The 17,138-nt window shown below is 46.5% G+C and overlaps 1 protein-coding gene across 1 annotated transcript in view; it reads right to left on the minus strand.

The window, feature by feature from the left end:
* Positions 1-246: 246 nt before the first annotated feature.
* SEC16B (SEC16 homolog B, endoplasmic reticulum export factor) overlaps positions 247-17,138 on the minus strand; it is a 42,040-nt gene continuing 25,148 nt past the window's right edge. Inside the window, exons 14-25 of the mRNA XM_023231273.1 lie at positions 16,585-16,690; positions 13,853-13,993; positions 12,569-12,673; positions 11,647-11,722; positions 8,958-9,257; positions 8,040-8,107; positions 3,886-4,038; positions 3,615-3,713; positions 3,099-3,210; positions 2,892-2,971; positions 936-1,034; positions 247-318 (exon numbers count right to left, since the gene is read on the minus strand). Coding sequence (XP_023087041.1) covers positions 247-318; positions 936-1,034; positions 2,892-2,971; positions 3,099-3,210; positions 3,615-3,713; positions 3,886-4,038; positions 8,040-8,107; positions 8,958-9,257; positions 11,647-11,722; positions 12,569-12,673; positions 13,853-13,993; positions 16,585-16,690 — 1,411 coding nt within the window. The remainder of the gene's footprint in view (positions 319-935; positions 1,035-2,891; positions 2,972-3,098; positions 3,211-3,614; positions 3,714-3,885; positions 4,039-8,039; positions 8,108-8,957; positions 9,258-11,646; positions 11,723-12,568; positions 12,674-13,852; positions 13,994-16,584; positions 16,691-17,138) is intronic.

A 17,138-nucleotide genomic window follows, 5' to 3' on the forward strand; every position in this document is an offset into this window, starting at 1 on the left:
CAGTCTGCTATTAGACCCAGACCTTCCACCTGATGAAATAATTTCCGGCATTCTGAAGCTAATCTTAAGAGACTGAATTGTGCTATGTCTTGAGAGATCTTGTCCTCTTGCCTTCTAAGTGCCTGGTGGAGGCATCGGGCTGACACAAACCTCTTGAGGGTCCCAGTATGGTAGAGAGGGACTGGGAGATTGAGAAAAGGAGAGCAAGCAAAGTTGCGGAGATGAACGTGGGACGCGTGTTTATTCTCAGCATGGCTGAGTGGGATAGCGACGCTGAGCTAGGCGATTTGGCCGATTCAGGCTAGTGGCCATGGGCAGCTGGAAAAGAAGAACAAATATTACACTGAGTACAAACATGACTCTGCAAGGGATTGATTGGATGGATGGAGCTAGGGCACCCTGAGCCTCTGTGTAGAACATTTCCCAAGGTTGTGTTCTAATTATCTACCTCCACCCAACACCGTCACCTAACTCTGGTGAAAAGAAATTGGATTTTATAAAGAGAGGAGGCCAAATGAGACATTAGCAGAGCTAAGTCTACCCAGTTTGCTGAGGAACAGGGAACTTAGCTTCTCTCAAAGTTTCCAATGATCCCTTTATCCCCAGGACAGACTGACAGTGCACCCACACTACTGATGCCAACACCGACTGTGTCTCCCACGTCTCAAGAGCTATTAAAATTTAAATACGATATTAAGAGTAACTACACTTATTGACCATTTTCTGGGTTCCACGCTCTTCATATACATATCTGTGAGCTAGCTACTACTGACCTCATTTTACAGATGCAGAAACTGAGACTTGGGCAGTCTCAAGACTTTCCAGTTGCTCAAGAATTCACATATCGTAAATGGCAAACTGGGATGATAAACCTAGGTCTCCTTAATCCAAAACCTGTGCTCCTGGCCAGCCCCTCCCCCTGAGGGTTTCCTTACCTGAGGGACCTGAGATGGGTTGTAAAGAGGAACAGCCCCTTTTAAGGCAGGTGGAGGAAGCAGAACACCAGGGTTGGAACAGAGCTCAAAGGAAACACTCTGTGATAGAAAAGCATGGAAAATCCCATCAGTGCCCGCCTCCCAGATTCCAGAATGTTGAGGCTTTCAAGAAGCACATCAGGATTATTTGGTATTTTTCTCAGTGATTTCTCTGAGTTCCTTATCGACTCTCCAAAGGACATAAACAGAAATTTCTCAAACGAAGAAATGGCCAATAAACAAATGAAAAAAATGTTCAACATCAATAATCTTCAGGGAAATGCAAATTAAAGCCACAATGAGATACCGTCTTACTCCTGCAAAAATGACCATAACTAAAATGTCAAAAAATAATAGATGTTGGCACGGATGTGGGGAAAAGGGAACACTTCTACACTGCTGGTGGGAATGTAAATTAGTTCAACCTCTGTGAAAAACAGTATGAAGATTCCTTAAAGAGCTAAAAGTAGAACTACCATTCGATCTAGCAATCCCACTACTGGGTATCGGCCCAAACGAAAAGAAATCATTATTTGAAAAATACACTTGCACAGGTATGTTTATAGGAGCACAATTCACAATTACAAAATGTGGAACCAACCTAGGTACCCATCGACTAATGAGCACGTAAAGAAAATGTGGTATACATATACGATGGAATACACTCAGTCATTAAAATGAACAAAATAATGTCTTTGGCAGTAACTTGGATGGTGCCAGAGGCCATTATTGATTATTCTAAGTGAAGTACACAGGAGTGGAAAACCAGGAACCATATGTTCTCACTTTTAAGTGGGGAGCTATGAGTACGTGAAGACATACAGAGTGACATAATGGACTTCAGAGACTCAGAAGGGGAAGGGTGGGAGGAGGGTCAGGGATTAAAAAAAACTAGGTACAACCCACATCCATGCCAACACTGCTTGAGTGATGGGTGCAATAAAATGTCAGAATTCACCACTATATAATCGCTCTAGGTAACCAAAAACCACTTGGGCCCCAAAAGCTACTGAAATGTTTTAAAAGAGAACCATATCAGAAGGATTTCTTAATAGAACTCAGGGAATCTCAAGCAAGCAAACATGGTTCAAGTGGACACATCCAACCCCTGGGTCCGGAGTGGCAATATTGACAAAAAGAAAAAGCCTCAGTAAATTATACTGATACCATCATAAAAAGTAATATAACCTTCAAAAGGCCTAAAATTATACAAGTGTTATCTAACCAGGCTTAAAGAAATAAAAATGTTTTCCTAGCCATAGATATGAAATCCATACTAATGTGAACAACTCATCAAGAATTTATCATAGCCCTGGACAAGGTCTCCATTGAACTCTGCGTCTTCCTGGGACAGGTAAAAAGGCAATTCCCCAGGCTTCCCCTGAGGAAGCTGTTATAGGTTGAAATGTGTTCCCAGAAAAAAAAAATCACGTGTTGAAGCTCTAGCCCCCAGTACCTCAGAAAACATATGTTTGGAGAAACATGAAAATACAACATTTGGAGATGGGGTCTTTAAAGAGGCAATTCACATAAATGGAGGTCATACTGGCAGCCCAATCCAGTATGACTGATGTCCCTATAAGAGGAAGAAATCTGAACACAGACATGCTCAGAAGAAAGGCCGTGTGAAGACGTAGAAAGAAGATGGCCAGGCACAAGCCAAGGAAAGAGGTCTCAAAAGACACAACCCTGCTGAAACCTAGACCTCAGCTTTCAGCCTGCGGAACTGTGAGAAATTAGGTTTCTGTGGTCTGAGCCTCCGTTCTATGGTACTTTGCTATGACGACCTGAGCAAACTAACACAGCAGAGAAGCATTCCTCATGTTCCCCAGGAGTCAGCACCGTCCACACTGAAGGTTCAGTCCTCAAACACAGGCATCTGGTGGGATCCAAGGCTCCAGCCCAGGGGCTGCTCACCTCAGGTCCAGACAAGCCTCCAACCCCAGCACCCGCAGCTGCTCCCCCACTGGATGTGGATCCTCGGCCTTCACCCCCACCTGGAAAGCAATGAGTCAGAGCTGTTTCCTCTGCTCAGGACTGGGGGTCCCACTCCCAGAGGGCACCCCCACCCTTGGGAGCGCTGAGGGGACCACCCATGGCCCAGAGGACGCGAGGTGGCGGTACCTGTGCCCATGGAGAAGGCGCTAAGAGCTGGCAGAGGAGGGGACTCAGGGGAAGGAGTCAGTGAGAGGCCCAGGCCAGCCTGGTGGGGAGAAGATGCTCTGGGGGTCTCCCGCTTTGTGGAGAAAGAAAGGCAGCATTGGCGGCATTGGTGGTTAACAAATTCACGCCCACCCACTTGCGTTCCCACACTCAGGATGGCGGCCTTGCCGCAAACTGCTGCTGGGTACTTCCCAAAACCCCCTGTCCTCATCCCACTCTTCTGCTCAGTAATCCACACTAGCTCCCGACTGCTGACCCTCTAAAGTTACATTTCCTCATCCCAACTTTTTAAAGCTTTTATAATCTGCCTTGCCCCCACAGGACCAATTCATTTCCCACCATCTTCTGTCGCAAAACCTCTGTCTCGTGTGGCCTGGGGTAGAGTCAGGTGCCAGCTCTGAGAGCTCCTAGGTGCTAAGGCAGCTCCCTCTGAAAGACCCACAGACAGAGGCATCCTCTCCCTTCCACAGAGCCTACCTCAGAGTCAGGGCTGTCCGGGGAGTCCTCCTCTCCAGAGGGAGATGCGTTCTCGGTGGGCTTCGATCGAAACCAGCTGAACCAGCCAAACCCTGAGCTCTGGAAGGGGAAGAGGACATTTTATGACCTGCAGGTTTGCTTCTCCCCCTGACTATGAGGTTAACCCGCCCCCATGTGACAGTCAGAGCCCAGACTTCCAAGTCTGCACCACCCTTAAGGAAGGGAATGGCAGGGGGAGGAAAGCCGGGGAGAGAAGAAAAAGTCCCTCCACCTTTGTATGCTCCTTCCCATCTCCGAGCTTGCCTCTCCGGGCAGTATTTTGGGGAGAGTTTTTATCAGCCTCATCGGAGGACTCCTCCTCATCCTCCTTGGCTGAATTGGTGGAACTCTCAGAAATACTTGGTGCTCTGGCAGCCAGTGGTGTCTGGAATTAAAGAAAGAACTCACATTTGCATGGCACTTGACAGGTTACCAAACACATTTGCACGTACTCCCTCACCTGACCTGCTCAGAAGCAGTGGGATTGTCTCTCAGAATCATATTGTACTGAAGAGGAAGGAAGGTTTAGCCATGAAAAATGACTTGCTGAAGGTCGCAGGATAAAGACAGAGCCCGAGACCATGTTATCCCTAATCTTACAGACCTTCGTCTGTGGTGCCACCTCTCTAGAAACATACAGTTTTCAGAACTATGCCAAGGCCTGGAGCAGGGGTTATGGACTGCTACTGCTGGAGATGAAGAGGGCCAGAAAACACCCCACAGAGGCCCACAAGCACCCCCAAAGAAAACAGAGAATGTAGCAACCACCAAACATAACTTGTCTTAGAGCTCATTTCCTAACAGACTTGCTCAAGATCAACTGTGAACATATGCACCAGAGAGGGGTAAAATACACCCACATCCCTTTACATTAACTTTTTTTTTTATTGTGGTAAGATAGACACAAAATAAATTTTGCCATTTTAACTATTTTTAAATGTGCAATTCAGTGGCAGTAAGTATACACACAGTGTCGTACAACCATCACCACTAGCCGTCTCCGGAAGTTTTTCATCATCCCCATTCCATAACTCCCCATTTGCCCCTCCCCCAGGCCCTGGTCACTGCCATTCCACTTCTGTCTCTGAGGTTGCCTATTCTATGTGTCCCACATAGGTGAAGTCATATGACATACTGCCCTTTTCTGTAATATTTACATTTTTTACTCTCAATAAAACACAATTGATACAAACCTTAGGAAATACTTTGGCAAAATAAAGAAAAAAGCTTTATTTTTTGTTCAAATGCATATAGTGTTGACTTTGTGCCTGGCACTGTTCTAAGGGCTTTATATGTAGTGATGCATTTAATCCTTACAATAGTCCTGTGAGCTAGGTGCTATTATCTCATTTTATATATGAGAAAACTAAGGCACAGGAAGGTGAAGCAACCTGTCTCGGGTCACCCAGCTCGTAAATGGCACAGCAAAGGCTAAATAAAGGTAGGCTGTCTGGCTTTCCTTCTAGGAATTCCTCCTAAGTGAATGATTCAAGACATAGACAAGGGTTTATATACTAGGATGCCCAGCACTGTGTGATATATATGAGTGAGAAAAGGAAGGAGGAATGGAGGGAGGGAGGGGAAAGGATACAACACTCATAATGATTAACGACAACACGGGAATAATCTACCAGAATGTGAGCTCCTTACTGTGGTCATGGAGGCCCCGTAAGCTTGCCTCTGCTGCCCTCCAGCCTTGTTTCTCAGCCCTCCTCCCTACTGCTCCCCACTCTCAGGGCACAGTGGCTCCCTTGATCTCCCTTAACTACACCAAGGGAGCCACTCCAGGGCCTCCAGTCCTGCTGTTTCTCTGCCTCGAACGCCTTTCCGCTAGATATTCACCTGGCTCATTTCCATGCTCCATCCTCATCTCCACTTGAAGGCCTCCTCAGTGACACCTTCCTTGGCCACTCCTCTGAAGTGAGATGCCTGGCACGTATACTTGTCTATGTTTAGTCACTTCCACTAGACTTGAGTGCCTGAGGGAAGGCTTGGGCTGACGTGCTGATGCCTCCCCAGCCCCTGTGACAGGGCCTGGCACATTGTAGGAACTCAGTGAATATTTTGAATAAATGAATGAATAGCACTACTTTCATAAAATGAATTTTGCCATGCCAATATTAAAAATTATATTTATGGGGGGCACCAAGATGGCCGAATAGGAACAGCTGCAGCCTCCAGCTCCCAACGTGAGCAACACAGAAGATGGGTGATTTTTGCATTTCCAACTGAGCCTCCGCTGCTGATACCCAGGCAAACAGGGTCTGGAGTGGACTTCAAGCAAACTCCAACAGACCTGCAGCTGAGGGTCCTGACTGTTAGAAGGAAAACTAACAAACAGAAAGGACGTCCACACCAAAACCCCATCTGTACGTCACCATCATCAAAGACCAAAGGTAGATAAAACCACAAAAATAGGGAAAAAGCAGTGCGGAAAAGCTGAAAATTCAAAAAATCAGAGTGCCTCACACCCTCCAAAGGAGCATAGCTCCTTGCCAGCAATGGAACAAAGCTGGATGGAGAATGACTTTGACAAGTTGAGAGAAGAAGGTTTCAGTCAATCAAACTTCTCAGAGCTACAGGAGGAACTGTGAACCCAGTGCAAAGAAACTAAAAACCTTGAAAAAAGATTTGACGAATGGATAACTAGGATAACCAATGCAGAGAAGTCCATAAACAACCTGATAGAGATGAAAACCATGATATGAGAACTACATGACAAATGCACAAGCTTCAGTAACCAACCTGATCAACTGGAAGAAAGAGTATCAGTGATTGAAGATCAAATGAATGAAATGAAGCAAGAAGAGAAGTTTAGAGAAAAAAGAGTAAAAAGAAATAAACAAAGCCTCTAAGAAATATGGGATTATGTGAAAAGATCAAATCTACGTCTGATAGGTGTACCTGAAAGTGAGGGGAAGAATGCAACCAAGTTGAAAAACACTCTGCAGGATATCATCCAGGAGAACTTCCCCAACCTAGCAAGGCAGGCCAACATTCAAATTCAGGAAATACAGAGAACGCCACAAAGATACTCCTCGAGAAGAGCAACTCCAAGACACATAATTGTCAGATTCACCAAAGCTGAAATGAAGGAAAAAATGTTAAGGGCAGCCAGAGATAAAGGTCGGGTTACCCACAAAGGGAAGCCCATCAGACTAACAGCAGATCTCTCGGTACAAACTCTCCAAGCCAGAAGAGAGTGGGGGCCAATATTCAACATTCTTAAAGAAAAGAATTTTCAACCCAGAATTTCATATCCAGCCAAACTAAGTTTCATAAGAGAAGGAGAAATAAAATCCTTTACAGACAAGCAAATGCTTAGAGATTTTGTCACCACCAGGCCTGCCCTACAAGAGCTCCTGAAGGAAGCACTAAACATGGAAAGGAATAACCATTCCATGTTGGAATGTACCAGCCATTGCAAAAACAAAAGTCTGATAAAACAGACTTTAAACCAACAAAGATCAAAAGAGACAAAGAAGGCCATTACATAACGGCAAAGGAATCAATTTAACAAGAAGAGTTAACTATCCTAAATATATATACACACACACACACACACACATACACACATACATACACAGACATACATATATGTGTGTATACATATGCATATACAGAAAAATAGTGTAAGAAAAGAAAAACACGTTGACTGTTGGATTGAGTGATATTTGATTCTTTATATGATACTTCACTTTTAGATTTTTCTATAACAATAATGTACTACTTTTCAGTCAGGAAAAAAAAAAACAGAAAACCATAGAAGTTTGTTAAGACCTGTACCCCTGTTTTTCTACTTTAAAAAGTTATAGGATGTAACCCTCCAACCAGGAGAAGCTGAAGAATGCCTTAGGTTTGGGACAAACACTGCCCATTGCTGAGGGCAGGGGTGTGTTCAATCAGAGCTAGAGAGAATGATTCATCAGACATGGTCACCTCCAGGACCTTAGAGCCTAACTGAGGAGAAAAGACAGAGGCAGGCACTGTCACAGCTACCACAGATCTTTCTTTGAAATAAAGCCAGGTAAAAATTAAAACAAGGAAATATCAACAGTCTTCCATGGCAGGACAGGGTATGGCAAGCATTTTGTGCAGAACTGAGAAGATGTCAGAGGTAACAGAGATCTGAGAGGCCAAAACAAACCAGCTCAGTTGCTCCCTCTCACCCCGTGGACACAGGTTGGTGGGGTTGAGTGTAAACAAGAACACAGCCTCCCACCCAGCTCCCAGGAGGTGGTATAGGAAGAGGCATGGCGAGATGTGGAAGATAAAGCTGCTGCAATGCTGAGGAGGAGCTTGCATGTGGCCAAGAAACCAGGGCAACTGGTAAAAACCAGAAGTGTGTGAGTGGGCAGTGGTATCTTTTATGCTGTGTGCTCTCACCTGTGGTTTGGAAATGACCTCTTGGCCATCAGGAGGCTGGGAGGTTTCTTGAGACATTGTGTTCTCTCCTGAATCACAAACAGAAATGGAAATAGCAGTGGGAAGTTGTGCTTTTCCCATCTATCCTGAAGAAGAGTAACTGGGACACAATCAGCTTTCTTAACTGCAGCAGAAGCTCTGAGTCCATAAGCCCAAGCCAATCACAGCAAATACAAAGAATGCTCACATGGCTCAGCTCAATACCAGCCACCCCAGGACATGCTATTCAACTCATCCTCTACTTCCACAGCCACTCTTCAGGAGTCTTGGAAATCAGAGCAACATCAAGCGAGGTCACAGGGATCCTCCATCACCTTCCTCTCCATCTGAGCCTTCATCTTGGACAGGACCTAATCCTGGAAGGTCTAAGATCTAATCATTCTAGGTGACTTCCAGCATCTCCCTGGCATCGCTCAGCATTGCTCACCCATACTTGGCCATTGTTGTCAAAGGTCTGATGAGCCTGAAAAAACTCGGGACCAAGACAGACACATGGGTTTCTGCTGGAGACCCTAATAGTAAGCTTTTGGGTGCAGGATGATTGGAGAAAGAGAACTTGGCCTCTATTTCTCCATCCTGTAATCTCTCTCCTAGAAACTATGTAATCGTTTGGATGGCAGGTGTGGCTCCATTTGCCCTGCTGTACCCAGAGGAGATATGGACCGGGCTGGAAGACAGCAATCTCCTTCAGATATATGCAAAGCACCAGTATAGTGGCTGAAAACTAGCAGGCCCTCAGTAACAGGCACATACCCCCGCATCTGTGTCTTTCCCAGCTCCAACCCAACCTCCTCTGACTGGTCCCAGCACCTCCCTTTCCTGCTTCCTCCCTACCCAGACCCTATACTCAACGTGGCCACCCTAGCTGCCAGGTCTTACCAGGGCCCAGGTGTGTCTGCAGCGTTTCCTCCCAGGCTGTTCCTCCAGGGGCCTCTGTCACTGCCACGCTGCTGCCAGTTCCTGATAGGTGGATCTCAGGAACTGAGTAAAGAGGCATTGGTGCCCCTGTCTGCCCTGCACCCCCTCCTGCTGGGTAGGAGCCCGGCTGGAGAGGGAGGGGCTGCTGTGGGCTGGGCTGGGGCAGGCAGGTCTGCTCAAGCGTCAGCCACAGAGCTGAGCGGTACCCAGGGGCTTCAGAGTAACCTTGACATCCAGAAAAGTCCTGGTAGAAAGTGTTTTCTAGGACATAGAACGAAGGTAAAGAAGTGAGACCTGAAATGTGGCATTTGCATACTGATCACACCAGAAACATTCCTGCTCATGTCTTCTTTGGAAAGCAGTCACAAGGACAAGCTATCGAATGTGGCTTCCAGTAACGTGATGACAAGTAAAACACAGAGTGATGGTAACACCCTCATTGCTGTTTACAGAATTGTTTCCTTCACTAGTGTACCCTAAAAATAAAATCCTAAGCCCCTCCATTGACTTAACAGACCCCCTCTTGGACAAGGGGACCCCAGAAAAACCTTAAAAACTGAGTTCCCAGCCATGACGGGATGGGAGGTGAGACACCCTTCATTATACCCCCTCTCTTTTGTAGTTCAGACACAACTGACCAGCATTAATGTTAAAAGCGAGATCTTAAGACTAACAGATCTTATGGCTTGGTGGCCATAAGATACCAAATTATACACAGAACCTAAAGCCCTGCCAGGCAACGGTTAAGTCCCGCACCTTAAGAATAAACTGTGTTCTCATGGCCACGAGGTTTTTTTCTCTAGCGGCTCAGCAAGCACTGGCCTTGAGATGAGCAATGTTAAAACAATTACAACTCATTCCACTCGCAAATGCTGACTAAATGAGCCTCTGTTCCATCAGCCATAACCACAGCTTTGATTGGACAAGACTGATTTCAGTAACTTTCTCCAGATAAGAAGACCACCAACCATGAACTGGGTCTGGCCAGTTTACAGAGGGTCCCCACTTGAGTGTTTCTGTGTCCCGAAAAGACCTTTTGACAGGTAAGGCCTAATTGTAATATGCTTAAAGGATAAGTCTCCACCCCAAGGTGAACATGGGTCATGTGTTACATGCATGTTAGCTCATCAGGCATGTGTGAGGACCTCCTTCGTGAACAGTCACAGCTCCTCCTATAACGTGTTAAATACGTATGTTTGATCAACCCATTCAACTTAAATTCTTGTCTTACCTCTCCTTCCCTCAAAGTGCCTGGCTATACTTCCCAGCCTGTGGGATGGCCACCTTGCAGGCTGGAATCCTTTGTAAGAAATAAAGTCTCCTTTCCGAATGTACACATTGTGTGACCATTTTTTTAAGTTAACACTACCTTGTATGATCTCTGAGCCTCTAGCCAGTGGGTTGGGAGGGCTGAAATTACCATCCTATCTAACTCACATCTTTTTAATTTTTGATAAATTATTTCTTCTGTAAGGACTTCCTAATGGACTTGGGTATTTAAAACTTAGAAAGCTTCCAGCTAAAAACCCAAACCAGATCACAGAAATCATGGCTTTGTTCTTAAAGAATCAGAGTACAGCTGCATCCATGTCCCTACAAAGGACGCAAACTCATCCTTTTTTATGGCTGCATAGTATTCCATGGAACTATCACAAGAAGAGAAAACCAAACACCACATGTTCTCACTCATAGGTGGGAACTGAACAATGAGTTCACCTGGACTCGGGAAGGGGAACATCACACACTGGGGCCTATCATGAGGAGGGGGGAGGGATAAAAAAAAAAAAAAAAAAAAGAATCAGAGTACATTTGCCCTGGAAAAGACCTGACTGGTAACATAAACTAAGGTGTGGACCTATAACATGATTGGTCACAGGACTGGCCATGGGTGGCCGACCCACCTGCTCCATTGGACACCAGGAGCCAGGGCTGTGGGGAAGCAACATCTACAGGCACCCAGCCTAGCTCTCCTCCACCCCCCACCTTTACAGACCCTGCTACACAGTGAGAAACAGAAGCCAAGGCCTGCCCTGCCCTCCCTTCCCTTTGCTCATGCCTGAGGAAGGACACAGGGCTGGGAAGAGACGAGGGCCCTTTACTGACCCTACTGCTGGGGGAACTTGGGGAAAGAGTACAGAGTTAACCAGGGATATGGTGGCTGCCAACCCACCATTGGGAAGCATCCCAAAGGAAGAATAGAGATGCCGTGAAAACATTGAAACATACTTATTCCACAGTCATCTGGCAATTGCCAGCTCAAAACTCTTAAGGACTTTCGACATCCCCAACACTAACATATGATACTGATGAACTACAATCTCTGGACTCAAGAAATGTATCCAGCTGAAGAGAAGTTAACACAGGAGAAAGAATCAGCTAACAATACAGTGCAACACAAAAAACACTCAGGTATTTAAAAACCTGAATCGTGAAGCAGACACTCTCAGACTGAGGGAATTTAGAAGTGTGGGGGATGTGTGAGGCTGGCAGGAGCTGTGTGGAGGAGGCGCCTGGACAACGGGGTGGATTTACACAGGCAAGGCAGGCACCCTGGGAAGGGAAGGGCGAGTGATTTTGTAAATTACTTTGTCTCGTAGAATCGGATCCTGAGCGTCAGCTATGTATATGCTCAGTTCATCATTTGGGGTACCTGTTGTTGTTCCTCTGGCTCCCGAAATAGCTGAGCGAGTAGGATGAGGATCCCCAGTGTCTCCTGCTATCTTTTGCTATTCAAAATAAAGTAAAATTCCTTTTAAGCAGCACAAAGGAAAAACAAGAACAGAGAAACAAAGTGATTCAAAACTTAAGCCAAAAAGAAACTTCCTTTTTCTTGGAAGGAAGACAAGGTAAGGGAAACACTTGTATGCTTAGGGGCCTGGGGGATCATGTGGATGGAGCTTCCAACTCTGCCCAGACCAGGCAGAGATGGCTGGAGACCAGAGTCATCCACCCTCCCCTGAAGGAAGGAGCGCATGGAAAGAACTAAATGGTAGGCCTCAGCACGTACAGCAGATAGAAGGGGTAGAGGCTGGGTGTGCTTTAAAAAATCCACCCTGTCTTTCCTTCAGAGCAGAATGGGAAAAAGAAAATGGAGGAGGCCCCGTTCCAATTACTGTTCCAATTACAACCAGCAGCTTTTGCGATTGTCAGAACAAAAAAGAAAAGGCCCGGAAGTCTTTTAAGCAATTGCCCCACGTTACATGAAAGTGACACTGGTCCACTGTGATCCATTGTTCCTAGCAGAGATGGGGAAGCTTTGATGGTCATGAAACATATTCTCTGGGGCCTCAGGGAAGGGTGGCAAGAGTGATTGGGAAGAGCGCCCCAACGTGTCACATGTGAACATAGGAAAACGCTTCCACACAGGGACAAGCAGCGGCAAGGAAGCTGAGTCCCACCCCTTCCCCAGACACCAACTGTGCCTCATGGGTGATGGAAGAGACCGTGGCGAGGCATGGGGACCAGGGACTTGCTAATGTCAGCGCCTCCCTGTTCCATGTCTAGGGGAGGGAGGAGGGAAACAAAGGCCGACACCCGCCCCCCACCACTGCCCTGGCTCCAACCCCACTCACCTCCAGCTGCCTCCGAAGTTGCACTAGCCAATCTGGCTCTAGGTCCCTGTCTCCACTGCGTCTTTCTAAAACCAGAGGATCTGACAGCTTCAGTTTCTCTGCTAGCTGTGCCAGGTTTCCAGATGGGTTAGGGGCAGAAAGTAAGAGAGAGGAGAGGAGAGAGAGGGAAGAGAAACGGAAAGACAACAGGGAAGAGAAAACAAGGAAAAAGGAGAAAGAGAGCCTTAATTCACTTGTAAATTACATTATAAAAAATAATCGAAAAATAGCTAATTCAGCAGACATCCTTCCAAAATTGCAACATAAATAATTAACCCGTCTTGGGTGTTAGATTCTAAATAAAGTATGAGGAGAAACAGTTACTCAGCTTCATTTCTCTGCAAAGCTGTCTGCTCTGTAACAGTGTTTCTCAAACTTAGGTGTACATACAAATTTTGTTTGAATTCTAATTGTAAACTTGTTAAAATGCTAATTCTGATTCCATACATCTGGGCAGGGGCAAAGAGTCTGCACTTTTAACCCGCTCCCAGGTGATGCTAATGTTACTTTGTATTTCAAGGATTTATTCCATAAACAAGTTTTAGTTACCAAACCTTTTCTAATCATTCATTCTGAGCTCCTTGCAACCATCAACCTGTTGGCAGAAACTTCAGGGTATGGGGAGGCTCACCACCACAAATTTTTATACGTTAAAGAATCCAGCACGTGGGCCTCATCTAAGGCAAAACAAAAATTTAAGGGTAGGCTGCTTTTTTACTCTCTAGCTAATGGGTTTTTCTTCAATTAATTGAAACAACTATTTGCTTGATTGTTGTTTTCTTCCCTAGGAACTAAAGGTTGATATGTTTTTCTTTTCTATTTTAAATGTACCTCACATGTGATAAAATATTCCATGCATTTAAAAGCATTTTAATAAGGATCATTTACTCTTTTAATCACTAAAATATATTTTCTAAGCCCAGCTTTTATAATTAGAATGCTTCACCATAGCATGTAGTTTTACTGTACCAGAAAACCAGATGCAAAAATGAATTTCTCAAGTAGCACCGACATGGTTTCCAGTCTCCAATCCCACCACCGCCCGCCCAGAGAGCATCCTTCTTTGTGTAGTGTTGGGCCTCTGCTTATCGCATCTGGGCACGCATACGTGGTCAAAGACGGCCGTGGGCTCCAATTTTACGGCAGGTTCAAAGAAGATGAAATGTAGAGTCTAAGCTGCTCTACAATGGCTTTCTCTGAATAGTGAAGATAAAACAACTGCACAGAACCCTTTGAGAGGCTCACCTTGATGAGTTCCGCTAATAGCACAGGGTGACTGCTCTCTCCCTGGCTCAAGACAGCTGCACCAATGGCTTCGCAGTAATGCAAGGCCTGGGACACGAGGCCATAATCTGCCAGACGGGAAGCATAAAGGAGCTTATACACCTGTGAAGGGAAACGAGTCAGTGACTAGTCCATCCAGGCAGGGGGAGAGAGAGAAATGTAGATAAGACTTCTTGGAAGTCAGCTGACTGTCAGCTTCCGCTAACTCTGGCATCCAAATATCAAGAGGCTTGTGCCATTTGGAGCATTTTATCTATGCGCGGGCACAACTCCAAATCCAGCCTGCAGTTCCTGCATTACAGAGAAAAGAACAGGAGTCCCATCTGCTCAACCTTCCTAGGTGCTGGTCACCGTGCAAAGTGCACTGGAGTCCTTATTTATTGGGTAGCCCACTTATCCAGAGAGCCTGATGTACAGGCACAGGACCAGGCAAAAGACGGACATTAAAAGAAGCAAAAATAGCCTGGGTGCGGTGGCTCACGCCTGTAGTCCCAGCACTTTGGGAGGCCGAAGCAGGCAGATCACTTGAGGTCCAGAGTTCGAGACTAGCCTGGCCAACATGACGAAACTTCATCTCTACGAAAAATACAAAAATTAGCTGGCATAGTGGCATGCACCTGTAGTTCCAGCTACTCGGGAGGCTGAGGCAGGAGAATTGCTTGAATCCAGGAGCCAGAGGCTCCAGTGAGCCAAGATCAGGTCACTGCACTCCAGCCTGGGTGACAGAGCAACTCTATCTCAAAAAAAAAAAAAAAAAAAAAAGAAGCAAAAATAGACCCTAGTGCAAAGGGCATAAAGTTATTGGAGAAAGCTTACTGAGAAAAACAACTAAGCTCTCATGAAAGCATGAGTGGCAGGGCAGGAGCAAGTGTGAGGGCTTTGGTATCAGACAGACCCAAGTTCAAATAAAAGCTCCATGTGAGGTGTGAGACATTGGGCTAGCTACCTCATCTCTCTGTGCCTCAGTTTCCTCTCTACTACATGGGAATATTACTACTACCTACGCCCTTGGTTGTTATGGAGATTAAATGAGATAATTCAGGTGAAGTACTGAGAAGAAACAGCATGCAAGAGATGTGGGCGGATAGCATGTAACCCTTCCGGGCCTCCGTTTTCTCTTTTGTAAAAGGGAGTTAATCATACCTACGTCACAGGATTTGAAACAATACACAAGAAGTACAATGCCACAATGCTGGGCACACAGAGCACATTCAAAGTAGCTAATCTCATTACTAAGAGCAGCCCCAAGCAGCACCAAAATAACTGAGAGTTGGGATGAATAAACAAGAGAAAAAAAAGGAGACCAAAGAGCCAGTCGAGGAACTGCAAAGAGGAGCTCATCAGGCAAGGTTTTGCTGGAAAAGGTGAGTCTTTGGCAAAGCCCTTAAAAAAAAGAAGATGCTATAGGACACATGCCTAATGCATGTGGGGCTTAAAACCTAGATGACGGGTTGATAGGTACAGCAAACCACCACAGCACGTGTACACCTCTGTAACAAACCTGCACATTCTGCTCATGTATCCCAGAACTTCAAAGAAAAAGAAGAGAAGATGCTAATTGGGCCCCATTTCTCTATGACACAGGAATTCACTTTCAAGGCTTTGTGTTGTGTGTGCATGTTGTTGTAATTGTTGTTGCTGCTGCTGTGTGCACCCTCGACACCAAGCACTGAAGGAGAAACAAGGAATTGCTGGAAAAGATCTCTACCTAAAGAAGATAACTAAGGTAGGAAGGTAAGGTACCCGTGCATGAAAGGCAAGAAAACGCAAGACAGCGTGAGTTCAATGTCAGTGGGGGCCCCTGGATTCAGCTGTGGGAGCCACACCGTGCCTGCCATGGCCTCAACACTGACAGCAGTTGCTGTGTGCCAGGCGCTGTTCTCGTGCATTAGAGAAACTAACTCAATGTCATGCCAGCTCCATTACGAAGCACCACTGTCATCCCATTTTACAGCTGAGACCACTGAAGGCTGCCATCTCAGTCATACTCATAGGCGTGGTCCGGGGAGCCTGCATGGAGGAAGGGATGGTGCTGGACGTCAGAGCTCACGGAGGATTTAGACAGAGGAGGGCACGATGTCAGCACTGGTCTTAACGAATGTAAGGTGACAACGGCATCATGGAGAAACATTGCAAAGACAGGGCAGAAACCACAGCATGGTCACCAACCGCACAGCTGATGCCCTGAGAGGGACGAAGAGGAGTGAGGACCAGGGCTGAGCACAGAGGGATGTCCAGGGGTAGAGGACAGAGGAGTTCAAAAGAGGCCCGAGAAAGAGCGCGGAGCAGAGGGAGGGTGAGCAGCCACTGGGTGGGCTGGGCCTGCGTTCCCACTCCATCCCACAGGACAGCTGCAGGAGCTCAGAAGGAGGGAGCGCTGTCTGGAGACGGGGAGAAGGAGCTGACAGCAGGAGTGGGGCGCAGGCCAGGGCGGCAGGCAGGACGTTCAAACGTCCGCAGTCAGGCAGGAGCCTCCAGCAGAGAGGCCTCTGCAAGGTTTTACCTTTGTATTATAAAACGCAGACCTTTAGGGGACGTAAAAAGAAATCCTACACCCTCCCACGCTTAAGCTAATGAGGAAAAGTTCAGTGGTAACTTAGCCCTAGGTACTAGTGCCAAAAAGCAAAGCTGGAAATACAGCTGCCTGCAGCTGCCTGACAGTGACAGTGGTGGCCTCATCTGGGCTCAGTTACCTGGAAAGAAGGGATGAAGGATTTGGGGCGGCCCAGCATCTGGCAGTACTCGAAGATTTCCGTCCTCTGGATTGCCTCAGTTGTTGCAAATTTCAAAAACTCTTGACTAAAACCAGGGAATAACAATAAAAGAGATTGAGGTGTGGGGCACACGGGAGTTAAATCCTAGTGGATCGCCAAACACCAGCTGCAGCCTTTCATGGGGGGAGTTTCCCTCCTGGGCTGATCCCTACAACGGCTTCAAGAGAAGAAAGAGACTCTGGGCTCCCAGAATGAGTGTTTCACCTCCTCTCCCTCTCCCTCCTTGAGGCTGAGGAAAGAACAAAACAGAACTCTGCACCAGAGGCGCTGGGAGGCAGAGGCTGCGGAAAGAGGGCGTCGCCTGCCTTCTTGCTGAAGGGTAACTCAAGGCAGGCTACCTCGAAGGGCACTGGGCCCTCCTCTTAAACACACAGAGAGCTGGTCCCCATGCCCGTAAAGCCTGTCGTGTACCTGTAAAGAGCACCCCTAGTTTGAGCAAACTCGCACAAAAGAGGGGAGCCATGTAACACCCC

This window comes from Piliocolobus tephrosceles, chromosome 1 (genome assembly GCF_002776525.5).
Source record: "Piliocolobus tephrosceles isolate RC106 chromosome 1, ASM277652v3, whole genome shotgun sequence".
NCBI lineage: Eukaryota > Metazoa > Chordata > Mammalia > Primates > Cercopithecidae > Piliocolobus > Piliocolobus tephrosceles.